This window comes from Mesoplodon mirus (assembly GCF_964341445.2).
Source record: "Mesoplodon mirus genome assembly, chromosome: 17".
Classification (NCBI taxonomy): Eukaryota; Metazoa; Chordata; class Mammalia; order Artiodactyla; family Ziphiidae; genus Mesoplodon; species Mesoplodon mirus.
In genome coordinates this window covers 25,232,035-25,257,337 of record NC_138993.1, presented here as the reverse complement: position 1 = coordinate 25,257,337, position 25,303 = coordinate 25,232,035, and the positions used below count along the sequence as shown (strand labels likewise).

At 41.1% G+C, this 25,303-nt stretch overlaps 2 protein-coding genes across 2 annotated transcripts in view; one reads left to right on the top strand and one right to left on the bottom strand.

The window, feature by feature from the left end:
• Window positions 1-23,887, bottom strand: part of ELF1 (E74 like ETS transcription factor 1) — a 106,405-nt gene extending 82,518 nt beyond the window's left edge. The window contains exon 1 of the mRNA XM_082602450.1: window positions 23,693-23,887. The gene's annotated coding sequence lies outside the window, so the exon portion shown is untranslated. The remainder of the gene's footprint in view (window positions 1-23,692) is intronic.
• A 461-nt stretch (window positions 23,888-24,348) lies between these two features.
• Window positions 24,349-25,303, top strand: part of WBP4 (WW domain binding protein 4) — a 34,160-nt gene continuing 33,205 nt past the window's right edge. Inside the window, exon 1 of the mRNA XM_082602454.1 lies at window positions 24,349-24,501. Within this exon, the coding sequence (XP_082458580.1) occupies window positions 24,500-24,501 (2 nt within the window). The 5' untranslated portion in view covers window positions 24,349-24,499. The remainder of the gene's footprint in view (window positions 24,502-25,303) is intronic.

Sequence of the window (25,303 nt, the reverse complement as noted above, 5' to 3'; positions counted from 1 at the left end):
AATTTTTTCCTTATGATGAGAACTTTTAAGACTCTCTGAGCAACTTTCAAAAAGGCAATACAGTGTTAGTGATTATAGTTATCATGCTGTACATCACATCATCATGACTTAATTATTTTATAACTGGACCTCCTTCACTCATTTAATTTATCCTCTAACCCCCTTCCCCTCTGGCAACCACCAGTTTGTTCTCTGTATCTATGAGTTTGGTTTGGTGTTGTTTGTTCATTTGTTTTGTTTTTTAGATTCCACATATAAGTGAAATCATATGGTATTTGTCTGTCTAATTTCACTCAGCATAATACCCTCAAGGTCCATCCATGTTGTCATGAACGGCAAGATTCCATTCTTTTTTATGGCTGAGTAGGTATCCCATTGTATGTATGTGTGTGTATACATATATACACATCTACTTTATCCCTTCATACATCAATGGACACTTAGGTTGTTTGATATGACCCATGATTTGATATAGCTGAATTCATGTAACTATGTTACAAGATTCTATTGTAGGTGTTATTTTGGGTGTCAGACTTTCCTTTCTTGTCAAAAATAACCAAGGCTTGACCGTACAATTGTATTCTTTATAATGCTCCCAGGTAATATGCTAAGTGCAATCTCAAGTTTTATATCACCATGAAATTATCTCTTGCAATTTAAAATTCAATACTGAAGACAATATATTTTTTACTTCAGTGGATTGTAACCAGGGATGCACCTCCGAATTACCAAAAGAAACTTCTGAAGATACATGCCTACTCCTAGAAACCGATTCAGTGGTGTGGATAGAGCCCAGGCTTATGAGAACCACTGCTCTGCTGCTACAGAGCCCTAGAACCTCATGTAGTTAGTGCTCTTCACACAGCAGCCACTCAGAAAGACTCTTGTCACCTTACTATTCAGCAACCTCCAAATGTTGTGGAGAGGAAATCTTCTGTTTTTTATATTGAGATGAGAGTGAAACTTCAGCTCCTCCTTTGCTATTCTTCAGGTAAAAGCAACATATCATAGAAGAATAATATCTCAACAACATCTTACCTGTCCCTTTCTCTACCACCAACTGCGTACTTTCAATTCACGTTTCACCTCTCTCAGAAAAATCTTCCTAAAGAACAACTCTGTGAGTGATGTGATGATCACTCATGGCTGAAAAACAAACTTTGATTCCCTAGAGGCAAAAAGCTAGACTACTTATCATGGTGTTCAAAGTCTTCACAATCTGACCTCACTTTACCTGTTTCCAGTTCTATCTTCCCCACTCTCCACATCTTCCCCACTGTCTATCTCGGGTCTGTTTTTCTCTCCCTCCCTCCCTCCCCACCCCCATACACACACACACACACACACACACACACACACACTCTCACTCTCTCTCTCTCTCTCTCTCTCTCTCTCTCACTCTCTCTTTCTCTCTCTCTCTCTCCAGCCTTACTGAAACCTGGATTGCTCCATTCCAATTTGTTTGCCTTCCCTGGGCTTGGAAAGCACTTACCTTATTTCCTACCCTTTCCCTTATCTCTGCCTACCCATCCATCCTTCATAATCTCAGTTCAAATGCCTTCTCTACATGAAGGATTCCCTCTGTTGCCCCACTTATAACTATTATTACAAGAACTGACCACAAGGCTGAAAGGAAACTTAGAGATCCTCTATTCAGTCCAGTGGTTTTTAAACTTTTCTTTTAAGTAACTGAATTCTTATAAAAATTTTCAAGGAAACTTGATACTACATTCATTTAAGTCTTCAGTGTTTTAAGAAAACCTAAAACACGGATACAATCTAGTCTCATTTAAAAATAGGAAAAGGAGGTCTACAGAGAGAAGTGACGACCAATGTCAAGTTAGTAACAGATCTGATGTACTCTTAGGCACTCATTCATTTAGCAAATATTCACTAAGCACCTACTATGTGCCAGGCACTTCTCTAGGCCCTTGTTATACAGTAGTGAAGAAGACGACACATTGTTGATAAACGACCCCTACTCACATGATGCTTACATTCTAGCCAGGAAGAGAGAAATGTTATGAACTAAATATATAGTATGTTGATTATAAATAAAAGACACAATAAAATGTGTAGTATGTTAGTGATAAGGACAACTAAGAAAAAATAAAACAGCAATGAGAAGAATATGACAATTTATACAAACTAGCTAGGGAAGATTTCCTTTTGCCAGGTCACTTTTGAGTAAAGACCTCTAGCCATGAAGACACATCTAAGGAAGAACATTTCAGGCAGAAAAAAAGCCCATGAAAAGACTCTAACAGGGAGCTTGCCTGATATGTTCAAGGAAAGCAAGGAGGCCAGTGTGGTTCATGTAGAGAAAATAAGGAAGAGAGTAACAGAAGGAGGAAGAGTACTAGAAACTAAGGGAGAGCCTCACTGTTTAGAGACTTTAGCAGGAGAGTTTGCAGTAGCTGAGTCATAAGATTTGACTGCTGTGTTGAAAAAAACCTGCAGTGGGCCAGGGATGGAAGAAAGGAGAAGCTTATGCAATAACTCAGAAAAGATGATAATGGCTTAGACAAAGGAGGCAGAAGAAGATATGAGTAAATTATGGGTATGTTTTTAAGGAATATCCGAGATTTCTGAATGGAAGCAAGTGGGCTGTAGGGGAAATAAGGCTTCAAAGCTCACTTTCTGGCCACTGGAAGACTGCAGATGCCAAAACTGTGATAGATTCGGGGTAAGGGGATATGGGGAGTTACTGAACACATTAAGGTGAACACAGATGGCGATGGTTTGGGGTAGGGGGAGATCAGGAGTTACTGAACACATTAAGTTTGAGATGCTCATTAGCTATCCAAGTAAAGATGTCAAAATGGTATTATTGTCCTGGAGCTGAATATACAGTCCTGAAGCCCAGGGTAGAGGTCTGGGCTAGGTATATATATTTGGGAGTCATTAACATATATTTGATATTAAAGCTACAGATATAAAAGGTAACAATGACAGAAGCTTGGGGACACTAGTATTTAGAGGTAGGGGAGATGAGGTAGAACTAGCAAAGAAGGCTGAAAAGGAGTACCCAGAAATGCAGCCGGAAGATAAGGCAAATGTGGCATTAACCTGAAATTTAAGTAGAAGTACTTCCAGGAGGAAGGAATGAGCAACTGTGCCAAATGCTGACAACAGACCAAATGAGATGAGGTCTGAGAGGAAAGCAACAGTTGATTTAGCAGCATGGACATCACTGCTGATTTTGAAAGAAGAATTTTCATGGTGTGGTAAAGGTGAAAAAGAAACAAGCAAAACATCTGATCAGATAGAGTTTAGGGGAGAATGAGGGGTGAGAAACTAAAGACAGAAAGTAATTTTGTTGTGAAGGGGTCAAGAAAAGATTTTTGGGGTGATGGAGAGACTGTTGTTTAAGAAAAGCAGTGCCTTTCTTATTGCCCAGAACATTCCATTTTGTATTGCAGTTAATTTTGTACAACTCTGTGTCTACATTCATAAACCAGTTACCCACTTGGGGGAGGAACTGTATCACGCAGCTTCTACAACCAACTGTGACTGTGAACAAGTTACTTCACACTACTATGGGATTTCAGTTTCCTTTTCCTGTAAAATATTGAGAGAGTCTAGAGATCTGGTAATTCTGAAAATCCATTTTAGTTCTGACATTTTATTACTCCACAGCCTCTCTGAGGCCTCTGAATAGTGTTTGAGGAACTGAAAACAAAAATCACATTAAGGCTACATTTAAAAGAGATGTCTCCTCCTCAAAGTTTTATATAATTTATTGAAAGTAGTATGTAAAATTACCAGATATTCAGAACAACCTGGAAACTTTATTAAGTCCTCCAAAAATTCAATTACACTTATTACACTTTACTAATAAAAGGTTTTAAAAAAAGAAAACCTATACTAATATTCTAGAAACATTTTTTTATCTTATGGCAGTAGGATATTTAAGCAAATAGACTTTTAACACAAGTCCCCAAAAGTTCATCTTAAAATACACCAAAACTGCATGCTCTTAAAAACAAAAGACAACTACCTTCTGCCATTTGTAAAATTTAAGACAATATGATAGAGGTCAAGCCTCTTATTTTAAACTACCCTGATTTAGACTATGTCTATTTTTATTTGCTATTTCTTATTTATCTATAAAACAAAGGCCCTACCTAAAAGGAGACTAATAAAAAAGCTAAGTATTATGGCTTTCTTATAAATTCAATATAAATTCATCATTGCTTGTGGACCGATGACTTACTTGGCTTGAGTTTTTGCTATAGGCCTGAATCACAGAAGGCTCAGCCCCGAAGATTAAAACCCAGCAACATGAAAACAATTCACCTTGCTATTACTTTTGCTCTTTAATAAAAATAACCAAATATAAACAGAAAAGTAGGGGAATTTTAGGATATGTTAAAGAAACAAGAACTTCAATTTCTCTTAATTACATTGCTGGTCAAAATAGAGAAATGAAGAAACTAACGTTAGCAACTAGCCCTGAAAATCCACAAAAAAATTGACTTAAATTGCTTATTATAGTGCCAGGACACATAATGTGTTCTCAAATACCTATCCAAAAAGGGGGAATAAACAAACATACTAATACTACATCCATACTCAGTAATAAAATGAAATTAACTATTGATAAATACAACTTGGATGACTCTTAAAAGCATTATGTTGAGTGAAAGAAGAAGCCAGTGTCAAAAGGTTACATACTACATGATTCCATTTACATGACATTCTCGAAGAGACAAAACCGTAATGATGAACAGATCAGTGGTTGTAGGGGACGGATTGGGGGGAGGGTGGGACTGACTATAGGGACAGAGCATGAAGGTGATGGAATTGTTCTATATCCTGATTTTGGTGGTGGCTACACAAATTTAAACTTGTATTAAAGTTCATAGAATTATACAGCAAATAAAGGAATCAACTTTACTTATGATTAAGTTAAAAAATAAAACAAAAATTGTTTTTAACTCCAGTAGCCCCGAAACTCATTACTCCAGTCCATAATCATTAGAAAATATCAGACAGAATCAAATTGAGGCACATTCTACACAATACCTGACCAGTACTCTTCCAAGTGTCAAGGTCAAAAAGGACAAGGAACCACCAGATTTGAAAGGAGATATGACAACTAAGTGCAATGTGTGTATCCTTGGTGGATCTTGGAACAGAAAAAGGGCATTAGTGGGAAAACTATAAAAATCCTACTACAGTTTAACTAATGGTATTATACCAATGTTAATTTCTTAGTTTTGATCATTGTACTGTGACTATATAAGATGTTAACATGAGTGGAAGATGGATGAAAAATATACAGGAACTCTCTGTACTATTAATGCAATTCTTCCGTGAGCCTAAAATCATTTCAAAGTAAGTTAAATGTCAGAATCTTTAAGAAAAAGGTTTGCAATAATTTCATAAAGCAAAAATACATTTCTTTCTCTTTCAAAAACAAACCAATGCCATCCTGCATATTTTGATCACCCTGGCGTTAAGTTTGATTACCTAGTGTAGGTCTTGCCTGCACTAAGATCATATATATTATCTGAAAGGGATAAAACAGATTCTACTATAAATTATATGACTTACTAGCTGTGCTCACTTTCAGTGTATATGTTTATAACTTTAAAAACTCTCTCAACATTTGATTTTCCAATTCAAGAGTGAAGTCCTTCCGGGAATTCCCTGGTGGTCCAGTGGTTAGGACTCAGCACTCTTACTGCTGAGGCCCCAGGTTCAATCCCTGGTCAGGGTAACTAAGATCCCATAAGCCATGTGGCACGGCCAAAAAAAAAAAAAATGAAGTCCTCCTAAAGGAATTTCTCATAAATTCTACCTCCTAATATTCTTATTAAAAAAAAAACAAAAAACTTCAATGGCCTACCAGCACCCACAGAGTAAATTCCAATACAAGATATTTTTGCATCTTCACTTTGGTCTACCATATTATAGCCTCACCTGTGACCATGCCACCTCCCAACATTCACCCTACAATCCAGCTTTGCTGAACTTATTAACTGAGAGCATGTCACACTTTCTCACTCCACATTTGCTGGCCTTCCCCACCTGGGGAATCTCTCTTTCACCATTAGAAGGAAGAACTGGTCACTTCCTCCTTTGTGCTCCCACACTATTTTGTAAGTGATCTAATAGATAAACGAATCGCATCGTTTATCCATTCATACATACATTTATACACTGCTAAAATATGCAAAGCACTCGAGGTTTCGGGACCTAAAGGTGAACTGATTTCCTTTATAATTCCTCTTGCTTACTCTGCTGGAATATCTGGTGAAGACACTCTTTTTTGTTTTTTCGTCATTTATTTACATGTCTCATTGGTCATTTATTTCAGCCGGATAGCATTCCTGACCCACAACAGTGTTTAATAAATATTTGCTGAATGAAAACATTTGGAGGTTCAACTAAATACTGTCTCAGTCATAAATCTGCTTTTTTTCTCTTCCACACAGTCCATGCCATTCCCAGGTCATTTCTGCAAGTCTAAATTACACAAAAAGTGAGGCCCCTTTCTCACTTTCCTGAACAGTCCAATTCCGATGAATAGGTTGGTTAGGCTGGGTCTGGCAGCCCTGTTTAATGGTCAAGCCCACAGCAGCAAAGCTCTGCATTTGTTAAGAGAGAACAGCTTCTGGATTAGTCCCAGTGCTTACACCTGAACATCGCATTATGTTAAGTCTACAAATAAAATTAGAGACAGAGAGAACAAAGGAGGAGACTCCCCAATAGATTAGGACTGATTATCCTAATCAGTGGTCCTTTCTTTCAACTTTTGTCTGCTGACCTTTTCAGGCTTTCACTTATACAGCATCCTGTCAATAAACTTCTCAAATTAGAAACAAGTTGGTAAACGTTTCAGTAAAGAGGAATATTCAAATAAAATATTTAGACTACAGGCTTTATTTATTCATGTTTCACAACACCATTCAGACAATTAATAACTTTTTTTTTTTTTTTTTTTTGGCGGTACGCGGGCCTCTCACTGTTGTGGCCTCTCCCGTTGCGGAGCACAGGCTCCAGACGCGCAGGCTCAGGGGCCATGGCTCACGGGCCCAGCCACTCTGCGGCATGTGGGATCTTCCTGGACCGGGGCACGAACCCGTGTCCCCTGCAGCGGCAGGCGGACTCTCAACCACTGCGCCACCAGGGAAGCCGAATTAATGTCTTTTTGAATCACAATCTACTCTCATCACAAAGGACACATTTTAGCTGCAGCCAAACTGCTCTGCTGCTCTTCTCCCATACTTGAAACCACACCACTGGTACGGATGAAACTTGAAATCTTTAAAGTATTTTAGATTTATTTATTTTATGAAATACTTCTTGGACATATATGATGCTCTAAGTATTTTAGTGTTCTCAAATTTCTATCTCCAGGTCTCGCTCCTGTACCACAGACTCCTCTATCAAACTTGACAACTCCATTCCAGTATCTGACTGGCAAACTTAACATAACCAAACCTGAATTCCTGATGTTCCCTTCAAAAAGTACCCTACCCACAGTTTTCTCCAGTCATCTTGGTATCTATTCAATACTTCTAGCTGCCCAGACCAGAAACCTTGGCTTTCTTGACTGTCATATACCTGTCAGGAAATCCTGTTGGTTCAATGTTCAAAATATACATAGAACCCTAACAACACTCAACTTCATTGTTACTGATATCTCTTACCTGCATCAATCACTGAGGTAGTCCAAGCAGCCTGACCTATCTTTTTAAATGGATTACTTCTGATTGCTGCTTCTCTCTGTACAGTCTACTCTCAAAGCAGCAATCAGAAGTAATCCATTTAAAAAGATATGTCAGATCATATCACTCTCCAGCTTCAAAACCCTCCCATAGTGCCTCTTTTCACACACAAAAAAGTCTTCGTAACTGTTCAGGACTGCAAGATCGTACCCTGCCCCAGCCTCTGTGATTGTATCTCTTCCCACTTCCCGCTTGCTCCCCCTCTTCTAGTCACACTGATATCTCCCTGCTATCCCATGAACGCATCAAGCATTCCTCCCCCCAGGTCTTGCACAGCCTGTTCTCACTGCCTTTTCTGTTAGAAATCCCGGTAGCTAACGCCTTTACCTCCTGTGCTAAATTGCTGCAGTAATAGCTACTAATTTGTTTAAAGTTCTCTGTGTGAAACATGACTGACTTTGCCTCTTCTCCCATGAAGAAGCGGAGTCTACTTCTCCATCCCTTAAATGAAGAATTGGGCAAGTGATTTCCTTTGGCCAATGGATTAATGATAAATAAAACACAAGCAGAGGCTTGAAAAGCTGAGGCACACAGAGGCTTACCCTCTCTTGCTGCTAGGATCCCTTCTGCCACCACAGAGTATGAGAGCCACACAGAGAGGTCCCAGCCATGTAAGTGAAACCACCCTACATTATGCATCCAGCCCTAGCTGAGTCAGCTCTGAAGAAGCAGCCAGTCCACCCACAGAATCATGAAAAATAACAGCATAGGTGATGCACATAGTTGCTCAAAAATTATGACCTGCTCATTTAAAGCAGGGAATTAAAACCATTCTCACCCTAGAATCCTATGCCCTTTCTATAACATCCCAAACTTTTAAAACCTCATAAACATTTTGAACGTTAGAATCTAGTTTGAACCACCCTAGAGACATCTCCCAAATTTAAAGATACTAAAATAAGCATGTGTCATCTGCTACACAGATTAAGAATTCAGACAGTCACAAATTAGAGAAACAAGTCCCCAGGATTTACTGATCTCTCTGCCTTGGCTCTTGCTGTTGTTTCCCCACCATCCTTTCACCCCATCCTTCAAGACTCTGCTAAAGTTCATCTGAAAGAAAATAAGAACAGTGAGGAATTCTTTAAAAAAAAAAAAAAGAAAGAAAGAAGAAAGGGATGTACTTTACCAGACAATAAATTATCTCAAGTAGCTAAATGTAGGAATAAATAGATTAAACAGAATAGGATATTATTTAAAAAGAGATCTGATGCAAACTATTATTATAGAATGGGTAAGTAACAAGGTCCTACTGGATAGCACAGGGAACTAGATTCGATATCCTGGGATAAACCATAATGGAAAATACTATAAAAAAGAATGTATGTGTATCACTGAGTCACTTCACTGTAGAGCAGAAGTTAACACAACACTGTAAATCAACTATACTTTAATAAATTTTTTTAAAAAGAGATCTGATACTACCAAAAAAAGAAATCTGATACTATACAAACTTAGGTTATAATAAAAACGGCATCAACAAAAACATTAAATCCTATTTTGTCTGGGGAAAAAAAAAACCCACAGAAGGGAAGAGGGTTCATTAGACAGTATTAGCTAACAATTTCAAACCACTGCTAATCACTAAAAAAAAAAAAAAAAAAACCTATATCACATTATTCCAATTAGATTTAAATGTAAAAAAAAAAGGACCAGAAGAAAATATAAGCATTTATATACTATTCGGTAAGGAATGTCTTTCCATGTATGACACAAACAGCAGAAAAAAAGATATGGAAAAGAATGACATTTGACTACATAAAAATCTAAAAGCACCATAACCAAAGGTAAGGCAAAGAATAAACTAGGGGGAACATATGACAAATTTTTTTTAAAAAAAAGAAAAAAGAAACAAAACCTAGTCTTAGGTTTGGCTTACCCAGGCAAAAACATTTGTTGAAACTCAACAAATGCTTTACAAAAAATAAAGTTCTTGCTCCATTTAAAAAACCAACTAGAAATCTTAGGCAATAAGAAAGGCAATACAATATGGAAATGCAACAGCAGGCTCATTCTCAAAGAAAACAGCCTTGTCCTCTTCAAAGGTTGACCAATGAACATCCAACTGTTTTAAATTGAAATAAAATGTTTAAACTAAAAAGATTCATAGATTTCATTTTACAAAAATTGTACCTCGGGCTTCCCTGGTGGCGCAGTGGTTGAGAATCTGCCTGCTAATGCAGGGGACACAGGTTCGAGCCCTGGTCTGGGACGATCCCACATGCCGCGGAGCAACTAGGCCCGTGAGCTACAACTACTGAGCCTGCGCGTCTGGAGCCTGTGCTCTGCAACAAGATAGGCCGCGATAGTGAGAGGCCCGCGCACCATGACGAAGAGTGGCCCCCACTTGCCACAACTAGAGAAAGCCCTCCCACAGAAACGAAGACCCAACACAGCAAAAATAAATAAAATAAATGAATAAACTCCTACCCCCAACATCTAAAAAAAAAAAGCATACAAGAGAACAAACTATACCTAATAAAATACAGGTGTTAAAAAAAATTGTACCTCAAAAGGAAAAAAGTAAACAAATATTGAAACTATAGTCAGTGATAAGCATGCTAAAGTATTTAGATGGAAATGTGCTAATGCCTGCAATTTACTTTTTTTAAAATTAATTAATTAATTTTGGCTGCACCTGGTCTTAGTTGCAGCCTGCAGACTCTTAGTTGCAGCATGCATACAAGATCTAGTTCCCCGACCAGGTATCGAACCCAGGGCCCCTGCACTGGGCGCATGCAGTCTTACCCACTGGACCACCAGGGACATCCTTGCAATTTACTTTAGATAGAAGGATACAAGTATGGTAAAGCAAATATTATAAAATATTAATGATAAAATCTAGATAGTGGGTATATGAGTGTTCATTATAAAACTTCAGCTTTGCTGCATGTTTAAAAACTTTCGTAATAAAATGTGGAGGAAAGAAAACACTATTATTAATTGAATCAAACACTCTTATTAGAAAAATGGGCATTGGGCATGAAGAGGCACTTCACAAAATGTGGCCAAATACAAGAGATGTTCATTCTCACAACCTCAGAGCAGAGAAACAATACCATTTTTCACCTATTAGCAAAGAGTAAAATGATTAGAGAGGGTATGGGGAAATAAATGGTCTCATACTCTATTTTTGAGAGTGTAAGAATAGCATTCCAGAGGGAATTTCACAACCAAACCGTCTTTTTTTTAATCCATTTAATTTACATTTTTTAAAGATTTATTTATTTATTTATTGGCCGTGTCCAGTCTTAGTTGCGGCACGTGGAATCTTTTGTTACAGTGCATGGGCTCTTCATTGCAGCACTCGGGCTTCTCTCTAGTTGTGGCACACAGGCTCCAGAGAGCACGGGCTTTGTAGTTGCAGCACTCAGGCTCACTAGCTATGGCGTGCGGGCTTAGTTGCCCTGTGGCATGTGGGATCTTAGTTCCATGACCAAGGCTCAAACCCGCATTCCATGTACTGGAAGGCGGATTCGTAACTACTAGACCACCAGGGAAGTCCCTAAAAGGTCTTTATGTACCTTGTCAGTCTCAGTAATTTATTCTAACAAAACAAATAACATATACAAAGATACAGAGAGAAATTCAGTACCATTGTTCAAAACAGTAAAAAACTGAAAACAAACTGTTAAATAAATTAGGTGTTCCAGAAACCATTTCTCATTATACGGAGCATACCATATTATTCAGCTGTTAAGAATGATTATCTATATAAAATAGTGTACCAAAAAAAAATCTCCACAATATATTTACATGAAATATGCAAGTTAGAAAACAGTATGTATCACTGCACAATTGACATTGATACATATATGGTCCACATTTCAATATCTGAAGTAATGATCAACGGAAAGCTAACAGTACTTGTGCCGGTTAGTAAAATTTTTATGATTTGTATTATTCGTCTGTGATATTTGGTATTTAAGTAGCTTCTATGTGCCTGGCACTCTTCTGTAGACTCAGGATATGGTCAGTTTACCTGTGGACTCAAGTAAACAATTCGAACACAGTCCCTGCCCACATATGAAGGAAATCAACAAAGGGACAAAGGGTGACCAAGAAAACTTACTTTAGATAAGGGAGGGCCTCTCAGAAAACATGACAGCTGCTTTGAGACCTGAATGATAAGGTGGCAGTCATGTAAAAGGCTGGGGCAGAATACTCTCAGCAGAGGAAGTTGTAGGAGTGAACAAAGGCAAGGCAGTAGGAGGAAGCACCATGGCCCTTAGAGGGCAGGGAGGAGGGAAGAAGTATGAAAAGTGGCTAAAGAAGGACTTACGGGGGAGGGAGGGGGACACGTGTATTACCCTTACAGTCAGGAAAAAAGATCAAGCTAGGTTCATGCTAACAAACAAAAACACTTTACCACTACTCCAGTCATACAGGCAGACAAAACTATGAAAATCTTTCCTTGCTAAGTGCTTGACATACATACCTCATTTAATCCTCATGATAGAGCTATTAAAAAGCATTCAGGGACTCCCCTGGTGGTCCAGTGGGTAAGACTTCGCCCGCCCAATGCAGGGGGCCCGGTTCGATCCCTGCTTGGGGAGCTAGATCCCGCAGGCATGCCGCAACTAAGAGTTTGCATGCCGCAACTAAGATCCTGCATGACTCAACTAAGACCCAGTACAGCCAAAATAAACAAACAAATAAATAAATGTTTTTTTTAAAAAAAAAAAGATTCAGAAGACTTCAAAGTAAAACATTCTTGGGATGATTCTCCAAAGACAGTCCACAGAACAGATGAATAAGAATCATCTAAAGACACACACATACATACACACACACACACACACACACACACACACACACACTTCTGAGTCCTACACCAAAGACTCAAATTAGTTGGTCTTAAGTGAACCCAGGATTCTGCAATATTTACTGCCAGATGACCAGAAATTAGTATAGTGACAAACAGACCTTTGTACCTCACCAGGCAGGTCTGATTGCACCTGTGTGTACACAGTCCCACAATACCATATCTAGATTAAGTCAATGGGTTCACATCTGTATTCAGTAGATCCTATTTAGGGAATCAGCAAGGTGTGTAATACATTTTTCAAATATTTCACAGATCTAAAGAAGATTTTTATTTTAATTCAAGCTTTTCTTTAAAAACAAAAAAAACTTCCGTTATTTGACACCCCAACTGTCACTTACACCTCAATCCCTTCTACCATCCTTTCTCACTCCCTTCACAGCCAACCTTTCTCAAAGGTTTGTCTATACTCCATTTCTTCATTTCCCACCCATTCTTTGACTCATTCTCATCTATCTAATCTAATCCTGCCTGTACTATGCCACTAAATCTGTTCTAACTAAGGTCAATGACCACACTGGGCTAAATCCAATTAACACTTTCAGAGCTTGTTTTGTTAGATTCGTAAGTCTCATTCCCAGTTTTCCCCCAGTGCTGCACTACTCTTCCTCAGCTTTCTCTGCCCCACTTCCTCTATCTCATGACTGAACACTGGATGTCCTAAAGGTTCCGTTGAAAAGCCTCTTTTCACTCCAGACTCTCCCTTTGGCAAACTCATCCATTTCTACGGTTTCAACTAACAAGTCAGAATATAAAGGTAAAAATCGCCTCTACTCAATTACCCTTGACGATTCCCTTAAATTCACCCTTTAAGTACATCTTACCACATTAACAGGCCACACTGGCAACCAATATATCATCTGAAGAAACATAACTGAACCACTTTTCCTTCTGACATTCAAGCACCAGATTAAGCAGGTAATTTATATTTAAAGGGTACATTGTATAAAAAGACACATTTTTTTTTCTTACTTCCACTTCATTTCACCTCCATACTCCCTGGCTTGAAACACAGCAATGTCTAACCACTCTGTTTAAGGTAGAACTCAAAATCCTTAACATGACCTACAATGCCTTATATGGTCCGATACTCGCCATCCTCATCTCCCATCACATTTCACATTAAGCCCTCAGCACCTCCTTCCATTTCCCAAAGCATAATACCCTTTCTTTCCTGCTTTGGAGCATTTGCATAATGCTACTCCCTCAGCCTCCCATCACTTTCCATCCCTCTCTTTCTCCTAGCCAGTGCTTACCCATCCTTCAAATCCCACTTCAATGTCACTTCCTTAGGGAAGCCTTTTCACTACAGCTGCGTTTCCACCTACTCTGTTAGTTGTCTCCCTGTTCTGCATGTAACACTCAAACACAGTTTTTACTTGTTCAATCAATGTCTGTCTTTCCCACTAAGAGGTAGGCTTCATGAGGATCTTGTCTGGTTTTTTCATTGTTACATCCCAAGCATCTAAATATTGACCAAATCAAGTAACTTCAACCTCCTTACAGATGCTTTTTACTCTCTTACAATTTGCATATCCAAATACAAATTCAAATTTGCCTTTTTTAAAAATTACGGTAAAATTAACCATTGAAGTGTACAGTTTAGTAGTAACAAGTACGTTCATATTGTTTTGCAACCAATCTCCAGAATTCTTTTTATCTTGCGAAACTGAAACTCTGTATCCATTAAACGGCTCCCTATTCCTCCTCTCCCCAGCCCCTGGCAATCAACATTCCACTGCTGTCTCTATGATTCTGACTACTCTAGTTACCACATGTAAGTGGAATCATGGCAGTATTTGTCTTTTTGTGACTGGTTTATTTCACTTAGCATAATGTTCTCCAAGTTCATTCATGTTGTAGCATGCGTCAGAATTTCCCTCCTCTTTAAGGCTGAAGAATATTCCCATGTAAGTGTATGCCACATTTTGTTTATCCATTTATCCATTTATGGACACTTAGGTTACTTCCACCTTTTCACTACTGTAAATAATGCTACTAAGAACATGGAAGTACAGCATCTCTTTGAGACTGCTTTTAATTCTTTGGGGTATACAGCTAGAAATAGAATTGCTGGATCATTTGGTAATTCTATTTCTAATTTTCCAAAGAACCACCAAACTGTTTTCCATAGTGGTTGTACCATTTTCCATTCCTATGAACAGAACACAAGGGCTCTAATTTCCTCAAATTCTCACCAACTCTTGGTATTTGGTTTTTTGTTTTTTGGGTTTTTTTGAGAGTAGCTATCCTAATGAGTGTGAGGTGGCAGATTTACTTTTATATAAACTTTATGTGCTTTCTTTTTCCTACAAACTTGTAAAAAGCCCTCTTAAAATATGCTCCATGAACTAGCGAAAGACAATTCTAGAAGGTATTGAAAATAGAAAAGAAGAAACAGTCTTTCAAAGCAAGATTTAAGGGACAATAAAATTGTGGTTCAGGGGACTTCCCTGGTGGCGCAGTGGTTAAGAATCCACCTGTCAATGCAGGGAACATGGGTTCGATCCCTCGTCCAGGAAGATCCCACACGCCGTGGAGCAACTAAGCCTGTGCGCCACAACTACTGAGCCTGCGCTCTAGAGCCCGCGAGCCACAACTGCTGAGCTCGCGTGCTGCAACTACTGAAGCCCGCATGCCTAGAGCCCGTGCTCCGCAACAAGAGAAGCCACTGCAATGAAAAGCCCGTGCACCTCAACAAAGAGTAGCCCCCACTCGCCGCAACCAGAGAAAGCCCATGCGCAGCAACGAAGACCTAACGCAGCCAAAAAAGTAAATCAGTTAATTTAAAAAAAATTGTGGTTCATGTGAAAGGGCAAAAAAAACAGGGAGAATAAATAACGAAAAGGCATTCCCACTCATATCTGAAATTTCCTGATGCCAACTGCCTGCATGAAGTTTTGAATTCCTTAAGCCTATGTTCTGCCTTCCATCAGAATGCTTCCCCTCCCCCTACCTGCCACCTGTTTTCTGGGACACACCCTTCCCGTCATGCTCTTCCTTTCCACTTCAGCTCTGTGATTGGGTCAGTGCCTGCCCTACCCAGGGGATGACTCAGTGGCAGGGCCCCATCCTTCCCAGGTAATAGGGTCAGTGGGTCCCTTGGCATAGGAAGGTATCAGTGATAAGCACAGATGGGGCAAAACAAATCCCATTACAACCTTGAAAACTTGAATTAAGTGTTTAATTAAACCTGGAAACAGATAAAAAGCTTCACACAAAGCAGTATATCAACACATCCTAAATCAGAAATGTATCCTGATCTTGGGATTCTGAACCCAAAAGAAACTTTAAATTAAAAGATTAAACTACAAGTAAAGATTTAAGACTATCTAGAAGACCCTCTGGATCTAGAAGTCACTAGGCTAAGTACCTCCCTAGACATCTAAAATAAAGCAAAAAAAAAAAAAAAAAAAAAAAAGGTTCAAATCAAAGGTATTTATTTAATAGTGAATAGTTTGCATTCTAAAATAAAAGACCTATTAAGATTTGTAAACACACACCCAACAGACACACAAAACTCATGACACAGTTGTTACTGTTATTATCAAAATTCAAGTCATCTATGCTGGAATTATTTTTCAAAGAACAAAATGTTTTATACTTACTGTTATGAAAATGAACCCATGCTTAGAAAGTAAAAGGGAATACTAACTACCATTAATCCTAAAAGAATCACCATTCTAGCATTAAAAAGGCAGATACCACGTGATAACAAAGTTTAAGTGTAGGCTAAATATTAAGCTAAAAATTTCTTTATATAAGTTCAATTCCATAGTTTCAAAAATGATATGATAATTAAACCATTAAAGAAGGTTAGAAAACAGAAATACACCTCTAATTTTATTGGCTCTTTGTCCCAATACTTAGGAAAGGAGCAAATAGACCATGAAGTATTTTGAAAGTTACTTTCCTTAAACAGTACCTAAATAATACTGTTTTTTATATGGCAATGTACCTTGCAGACCTAGATAAGCATTTGCATTTTCACCATTAATAGTCTACTTCAAATCACACAGTATACATCAACTGTGGAATATAAGATATAAATGTAGGAAAAAATAGTTCAGAAAAGTCACAATCTCATCTATTTACTTTGAAAACGTTAAACAAAACCTAATATTGAAAGTCTATTATCATGTTTGTCATGCTACACTTCTGAGAAAAATAACTCAGAGAAATATTTGAATATTTTAAACCATTAACATTATATTTGAAAACCTCTCCATGACCAAAACATAAGGTCCCTAAAGTGAAGGGGGTAGGGGTTCAGTAGATGCATCATTCGTTCTTTTCCTCATCCTGGATATCACATTCAGAAAGGATGCATGACTGTGATCTCAGAATGGGGCTTCAGCCCACTTCTGCTTTACCGCTAACACAAACTTCCAGCGCTAAATGGCGACCCCACCCCTCCAGACTCCTCAGGGAAAACAAGCGTGTAAGCCATTTACAACATTAGGCTGTAAGCAGCTCATCTGCTGGGAAAGTTTTACTCTGCAGAGTTCTAGACAGAACCATTTCCTGAGTTGCAGAGAGCAAACAATTTTTTCACACCCACCATTTCATTTTGATTCAAGCTAGTTTACCAGTTTAATTTGTGAGCAGACTGCCCTTCTAAATAAATAACCTATAATAAAAGCCAAGTTATTTACAAACATACAATGAAGGCAATTCTTCAAAGCATGGCGAATTTCTAAAAATAAAATCCTACTCTATAAAAGTGGGAAGGGAAAGCCACTTTCACTTAGGAGGAAAAAAATGATAGGGTACACTTTCACATATTTTTCTCTTTTAAAATATTCATTTTCTTCAAAACAAGTGTTTTTATTTTTTTATTATTATTATTATTATTATTCTGGCTGCGGTCCATCTTCGTTGCTGTGCGTGGGCTTTCTCTAGCTGCGGTGAGTGGGAGCTACTCTTTGTTGCGGTGAGTGGGCTTCTCATTGCAGTGGCTTCTCTTGTTGCAGAGCACAGGCTCTAGGGCCGTGGGCTTCAGTAGTTGTGGCTCGCGGGCTCTAGAGCACAGGCTCAGTAGTTGTGGTGCACGGGCTTAGTTACTCCACAGCACGTGGGATCTTCCAGGACCAGGGCTCGAACCCATGTCTCCTGCATTGGTTGGCGATTCTTAACCACTGCACCACCAGGGAAGTCCTCACATATTTTTCAAGAAATATAACTCTCAAGGACATATGTATAAAATAGGATAAAAAATACAAGAAAAAAGTACCACCTTACAACAGGCATACGTGCCACCATGTTTTAAAAAACACACTCTTTGATATGAAATTTCTAGAGAAAGAAGCATGCCATCTAAAAGGCATTCCTGAATTTCTTTGCAACATTTTAAAGCTACTGATTTCATTTAAATTCCGTTTATTTAAAAGCCCCAGAAAAAGTTTAGAAAACAAACTAATTTCAACTTTCTATTTAATGAGCATAACCACATATACCAATATGGAAGAACCACAATCAGTTCTATAATAGTTAATTTCAAGTGGATCAAGTTTTATTATAATTTTTGAGGATTTCAGTTCTAAGTTATATTGTCCACAGGGTGGCAGTCTCACAGTCTTAATTTTGTCTCTGAATTCAAGGTACAATTTCAGTGATCAAAAAGACAGACACACAGACACACAGACACACACACACACACACTGGTGGGCAATAATAATTTACTGTCTGACCAACAATCGCAAAAATTGTCTGTCCTTTCCAAAAAAAATCTATGCTTCGTTAACTTCCCTATTTCTTTGAGGAGTATTTACTCCTGACACCTTAAATTTTTCCTTCAATGCACCTCTTCTATCTAATCCTTTATATTCTTTTGCCACCACCCTATTTAGGGAGATACTAGAGGCAAAGAGAGTTGTTAGATTATTACTGTACTGCAGAAGACCCCCCAACCTCGGTCAGTGTGGACACCACAGACACAACCCTTCCATCCCCCAGTTCATTCTGCACACTATTGCCAAATTAATTTCATTAAAACACTTATCATATTACCAGAAATTCCCTCTTTTAGCTAAGTAAACTCCTTACTCCAAAATTCAAGGACCTTCACAATCAGAACCTTCCAAAATCTCCTATCTAAGCGCTCTGCAAGAGTCAAGGGGATTTAGGAAATAAACTTCACTTTGAATATGCTTTGCAACTTCCTGGTTTTCATTCACTCATTCACTCAAATATTTTCTGAATGCTCACCGAGTGCCAAGCACTGCTCCAAGTGCTGATGATACAGAACGGGGGAAAAGTCAAAGTCCCTGCTCCAAAGATATTCTCCTGACAGGACAGTCTCAGGTTGAGAGCTATTAGGGGAAGGGGGATAAACCCCCAGGTACTTCCAGCTCTCTGCCGGTAAGGGACACAACTCTTCCCAAGTATGAGCCATCAGAAGCACACGAGGGGTTGGGGGGGATGATAAAAAGACATCAGCGGAGCTCTGCCAGCACTGACATTGTCTGCTACAGACCGTAGCCCATTCTTGCACTCTTACACTATACTCCTACTACTAGTGATCCCTTCCTGTACTATTTGTACTCTCAGCTCAGCCAAAATGTGCCAGCAACTGCTTAGGGACCTCTGTTCCTGCTTGCTTCCTTCTTATAGCCTTGTCTCCCGCTCAGTCATCTCCACCAGCAAAGCATAAGCAGCCTTCCAAGCCAATCTCAAATGCTGCCTTCTAGAGGCCTTTCCCCATTCTCTTCACACAAACCCAGACGTGACATTTTAGAGACCTTCAAACCCTTGTAACCCTTGGCTTAGTCTCCTCTAAGCGTTTATCACACTGTGCACTGTATCTTAATTATCTGTATACTTCAACCTCCTTCGTCTGTTATTTACTGAGCTCTTGCTACATTCCTGGACTATCTAGGAGCTAGAGTTCCAGTGTTAAATCATTCCATTATTATTTTTAAATATTTAATATCCAAATGATAAACGTAAAATGGAGACAAAATATTCTGTATCTTTTGATTGCCTCGATCTTTTCTTAACAGTTTTGCTGAGATATAATTTACATACCATGAAGTTCACCTACACAGAGTAGAACTCAATGTTTTTTAGTATATTTATAGAGTTGTGCAACAATCATCATAATGTAATTTTAGGACATTTTAATCACCCTAAAAAGAAACTGTGTACCTACATTAGCAATCACTTCCCATCCCCCGTGTCATCCTCCCCCACCCTGGCCAATCCTCGGCAACCATAATCCATCCTCTTTCTCTACAGATTTGTCTATTCTGGGCATTTCATATAAATGGAATCATAAAAAATGTGGTCTTTTGAACCTGGTTTCTTTTGTTTAGCATAATGTTCTTGAGATTGATCTATGCTGTGGTATATATCAGTACTTCATCCCTTTTTATTGCCAAAAAATATTTGATTGTATGGATACATTGCATTCTATTCATTCATTCCTCAGCTGACAGACATTGGGGTTGTTTCCACCTTCTGCTTATGAATGCTGCTATAAACAATTGTGTACAAGTTCTTGCGTGGACATGTTTTCATTTGTCTTGGGTATATACCTAGGAGTGGAACTGCTGGGTCACATGGCAACTCTATGTTTAACATTTTGAGGGAACTGCCAAACAGTTTCCCAAAGTGGCTGCACCATTTTACATTTCCCCCAGCAACCTATGACGGTACCAACTTCTTCATTACTGTTTGACTCTTACAGAACAAGAGTGATCTCACTACACGGTATTCTTACTCTCATGGAACTTATATTCTAGTAGAATAAGACAAAAAATAAACAGGAACAAACATGTTTATTTCAGATAAGAAAAAGAAGAAAATAAAGCAGCATAAAGTAACCAGACAGTAACCAGAAAAGGGAGTCTCTAGTGAGGGTAGACAGAAAGGCCTCTCTGATAAGGTAACGCTGACAGGAGTGAGATGTGCAGAGCTGGAGGGGGAATACTGCAGGCAGTGGAAACAGCAAGACATAAGACTGAGAAAAGAACAAGTATGGCACATTCAAGGAACAAAAAGCAAGAAGCCAGTGCAGCTGAAGTACAATGAAAAGGGAGAGGAGGGAGGAGGTGGCGTTGGGGACCCAAGGAGAGGCTAGACAATGTTAGGCTCAGAGACCACAGTAAAGTCTCTGGATTTTAAAATGCCATCGTCATTTTCCCATCCCTTATATTTCTTTACGTACAGGTGTTCATCTATGCAAACGTTTACTGAACTGTCAGTACATCTTCTAGCTGCACCTAATAGTAACAAATAGTAAAGAGACTATTTGGGTAATCCACGCCACTCATTTAGTATCACTTTATTTTGTGGCTCAAGAGAGAACATGTAAAACATGACTACCAATGGTGTTTTGGAAGCAAGGCACAAGAATATGAATGAATCCTTACAAATTTATCACCTAGTCCTGACCAATTTAAGGTGTATGCTTCACCGACAGTAACTAGCAGCTCTGTCTTAGACTATTTCCAGTAAGAATATAGTTGCAGATCATTCTCATAATCTAAACCTAGATTTCATTTTTTTAAATGTTCATTGATTTTCTCCACTCCATTGGTTAAAAATTAATATCTAATTGCTAAACATAAAACCCATGGACACAAAATACTCTACATGTTTCTATATTGTTTGACTCATAAAAAAAAGAATTTTTCACATATTATGCTATAGTTTCTTCAAAGAGACACAAAATGTTTTAAAAAGTCTAGTAAATGCCATAAAACAACTTGTTACCTAGTCAAAATTTATCCAGTTAAAATTCCCTTTTCACCATCCCAACTTGACCCCCATGGCTCTCCCTCCAGGCACTGTGTGCTCCCACCCAGCCAGGCTACTAGCCAGCCTCACACTTGTTGCCCCAATCTCAGCTTTCTGATACACATTCCCCACCAGGAGAAATCCAACCCGTTCTTCAAGGTCCAGGGCAAACACTCTCCCTTCCTTGTCTGGTCTCTAGTCCTCTTCCCTGCGTAGAAGTGACTTCTCACCTATGTGCTCTTGAAGGAATTGTGCAACTCAGATGTTGCCCTAGCCAATTGTGCCTGGTACACAACAATATATAAGTCTATGTCTCGGACAGATATATCATCACCAAACTACTCCTCTTAGCATACCCTCAAATATATATAAAGCTATTTGCAATTATACTGGGTGCTCAGTTGAAAATCACATCCATTTTAGCACAATTTGATACCAAGTCGTCACAAAATGCGAGGTCAAGATTGAAGCTCTTCTGGAGGCAATTAAGGCAGAAGGATCTTTCCTTCCTCCCAAACTCAGGCCTAATTTTTTAGTAAATGGTTTCTGAACAACGACACAATCCTCTATTTAATTGAAACTTTTCCACTCTCATTACCGACACAAGAATTGCTCAACAATTCTTTTAACTCTCAAGTTTGTGAGTGGTATGTATTATCAAGAATTTATGGCTCTAAACCCAGAGCACAGAGAAGGTGAAAGATCTATCACAAGGTCATACAGCTAATCAAAAGGGCCAAAATACGACTCCATTCAGGATTCTCTCCAAAACCTCCTAACATGAAGAACCTGAACATCAGTTAACTTCCAAGAGTATCTGATGATGCTCGGTGTAGAGAAAACGTTCAAATATTTGAACTAATGAAGATGATCTAAAACATTTTTAGTTGTGGAAGTTTATTTACAATGTGAAAGTAATTCATCCTTCATCATACTGTCCACATTAACAGATTCTTTCAAAATTCACTGTGCAGTTAAAACTATCAAACACAGTTTGGGAAGGCACATACTAACAACTAACCCTTCTGCTCTTCTCAATGGCACTGACCAAAGACCCGTCCACAAGAGCCACTTTTTCCTTCTTCATTTGTTCCCGGAGGCCCAATAGACTAAACATTAGAGCTCACCCCATTTTCTAATTTCAGCTTGCATTTAAGATAACGCTTTTGTTTCATTTACAGCTCACATGCTGCTGACACAGCTGCCCCTTCTTTGTAATAAACACAGGGCTTCTATATTTAAAAATACAGTGAAACTTTGTTATAACATCCCCTCCCCAGTCTCCGGCCAATTTTCTCTCTCCCAAGCCCCACCTCCACCCCAGGATTTTCTATCCGCGGCGCTCAAAACGTTAGACCCTTTTGGAAAGTCACATTTCTTCTTTAAAGACATCTCATCCTGGTGGTATTTTTCTTCTCCACAGCGTGTGTGTGTTTTGGGGGGGTGGGGGGACGGGCGTGGGCGGAGAACGGGACGGACGCCCTTCCCCAGAGGCCTTCCCGAGCAGAAACACTCAAGTCTGTGGCTCCGGAGTCTGGGGTACTTTCTGAGAACTACGGCCGGCGCCCCCGATGTCAAGTTGGGATGACCTCGCAGGCCGGCCTCGGGGCGGGGCTCGGGCGCCGCGGGAGCCCGGGGTGGACACGCGGCCAATCCGGCTGCCGCGGGCAGCTGCGCGGTCAGGAGAGCGCACCCGCGGGCACTGAGGATCTCCGGACCGCCCTCGGCGCCTCCCCGCGCCCCCCCTCCCCTGCCAGGGGGCTGCTTTGTGTCGGGGGTGTTTCTAGTCAACACCCGGCCGAGACAACGGGGCTTCAAGCCGGGCGCGGGCTCCCGGGCGCCGAGGGCAGGGGCCAACACGCCCCGCTTCGCTTGGGACCGTCAGAAGGGGCCGGCCGAGGAGGAGGGTGTGGGCCCGAGGGGGGCACTGGGGGCAGATAAGGCGAGGCCAGAGTTAATCATCACCTCCCGAGCGCTTGGAAGGGACGGCCGGGGGCCGGAGGGGCGGGAGGGCGGCCCCGGGGAAAGTGAAACTTCTTCCCCGCCGCTCAGCCCCGCCAGCCTCCGGCAGGAGCAGAGGAACCCTGCGTGCACTCGCTCCTCCAGCCCGCCCGGCGCGGCACTCGTGTCTCCCAAAGCCGCAGCCCAGTTCACGGCGTCACTAACAACTACTCTAACGCGCGTTTTCCACGAAATCACCTGGGGTAGGGGGCAGGAAAAAAGAGCTAGAGCCACTGGAAATAAAAATGAGTTAGTCCCCCAGTCCATTTCTAAAAAGGACACACCGTTCCCATACCGGGAGTCGAACCCGGGCCGCCTGGGTGAAAACCAGGAATCCTAACCGCTAGACCATATGGGAAGTGCTGCTAAGATAGCTGCGGTGACTCACCTGACAAGCGCAAACGCCGCCGCTTCCTCAGCTCCACCGCCCACCGCCACTCCAGCCGCCGCCGCCTCTGCGCCACCCGAGTCGCTACCGCCGCTGCCCACGCGCTCGCGAGCCAGGGAACGCGCCCGACCCGAGCGCGCGGGCGTCCGGGGGGCGGGGCTGGGTCGCTCCGCCGCCTCAGGAAAGTTCTGAGGCCAACCCAAGCGACTCTCGGCTCCGAAACCAGCTGTTTCACCTCTTTTTTTTTTAACTCCGCCAACGGCCCCCAGCCTACAGGTCCGGGCTGCTCTGCTGGTCAAAGTGCGTGCGGACTAGTTGGCAAAGTTGAGGGCGGCGACGTCTCTGGGAACAGCTGTTTGCGTTCGGGGCGGAGGCGGCGCGCGAGCTCCTCGGCCACGAGCCAGCGAGCCTAGAAGAAGGGTGGAGGTTCTGGATCTCAGGGAAAAAGAGAGAAGGCGGGATGATGCGGGGACGTGAGGCTTGAGCTTCCCGTCCCTCAGCTCAGGTCCCGTCGCGCCTTCACCCCTTCTCGGTGACCTCAACCCGTTTATAGCAACCCCACCTCTCCGGAGCCGGGAGTACCGCCCCTGGAGGGGGAGGGGAAGGAGAGGAAATTTCGAACGCGGATTGAGTCGTCTGGGCACCCGTAGTTGGGAACCGTGGAACACTGGTCCCGGGGAAGAAGGGAGGTGTCCGGGCTTGGAGGCTGCGGTGGGCCTCGCGGTGAGCTGGGCTCCGACTCGCCCCGCGTGGGGAACGCGAGCCTCAGCCGGGCCCGGAGCGACCCGCGGAGCGGCTGGTCCTGTCATGTGAGTCGGGTCTCAGGCTCTAAACAACGAGGTCTTGTTTCTCCGGGCGGCCCTTTCCCCCTCCGGGTCTCTCGCTCCGCCACCACCCCTCTCCCCCCGCCCTCGGCCGGGGGGCGTGACGGATGCTCTTTTAACTCGCTCGGGGCTGGCAGCGGACAGGCGGGGCCGGTTTTCTGGGCGGGGTGGGAATGCTACCCCGCAGAGCGCCCCGGGGGCCTGGAGCACGGGCTCTGGGAGGGAGGCTGGCGGCCCCTGGAGATTGGACGGCCGCCGCAAAGCGACGGAGCGCTCCCGCCACCTACACGGTTGGGGGCCGAGAGCATCCTTCTGGTTTCTGTAGCGTTTGAACCGTGGGGTATTGTGAAATTGTAGGGTTGGGCTGCGGCCACCTCTGCCTCCTCCGCCTACTAGAAGCGGCCAGCCTTGGTTAGCCTATGAATTTATTTTTTATTTTTTGGTCTTGCCGGCGAGAGATCCTTTGGCTTTTCCAACTCTCTTTTGCCATGAGGCTCAAGAACAAACTGTATTAACTGATAGTCTCAGAGGAACCACGGCCTCCCACCAGAGGTGTCTTATGTTTTGTTCTTCGGGTAGAAATAACTTGATTTAAAGTGAACTTTATGAGTTTCTTCATGTTTCAATTAACAGTAATCTCCAAAAATGCCAGAAAGGAATGGAAAGAATAGATAATCTTCTCCAATATGTTCCTTATTTCTTAACACTGATGACAGTAACAAATGAGGCATTTTTTAAAAAGCTATTTTGTTTAAGGGCGTTTTAAATCCGTTGCAGACTTTTTCCA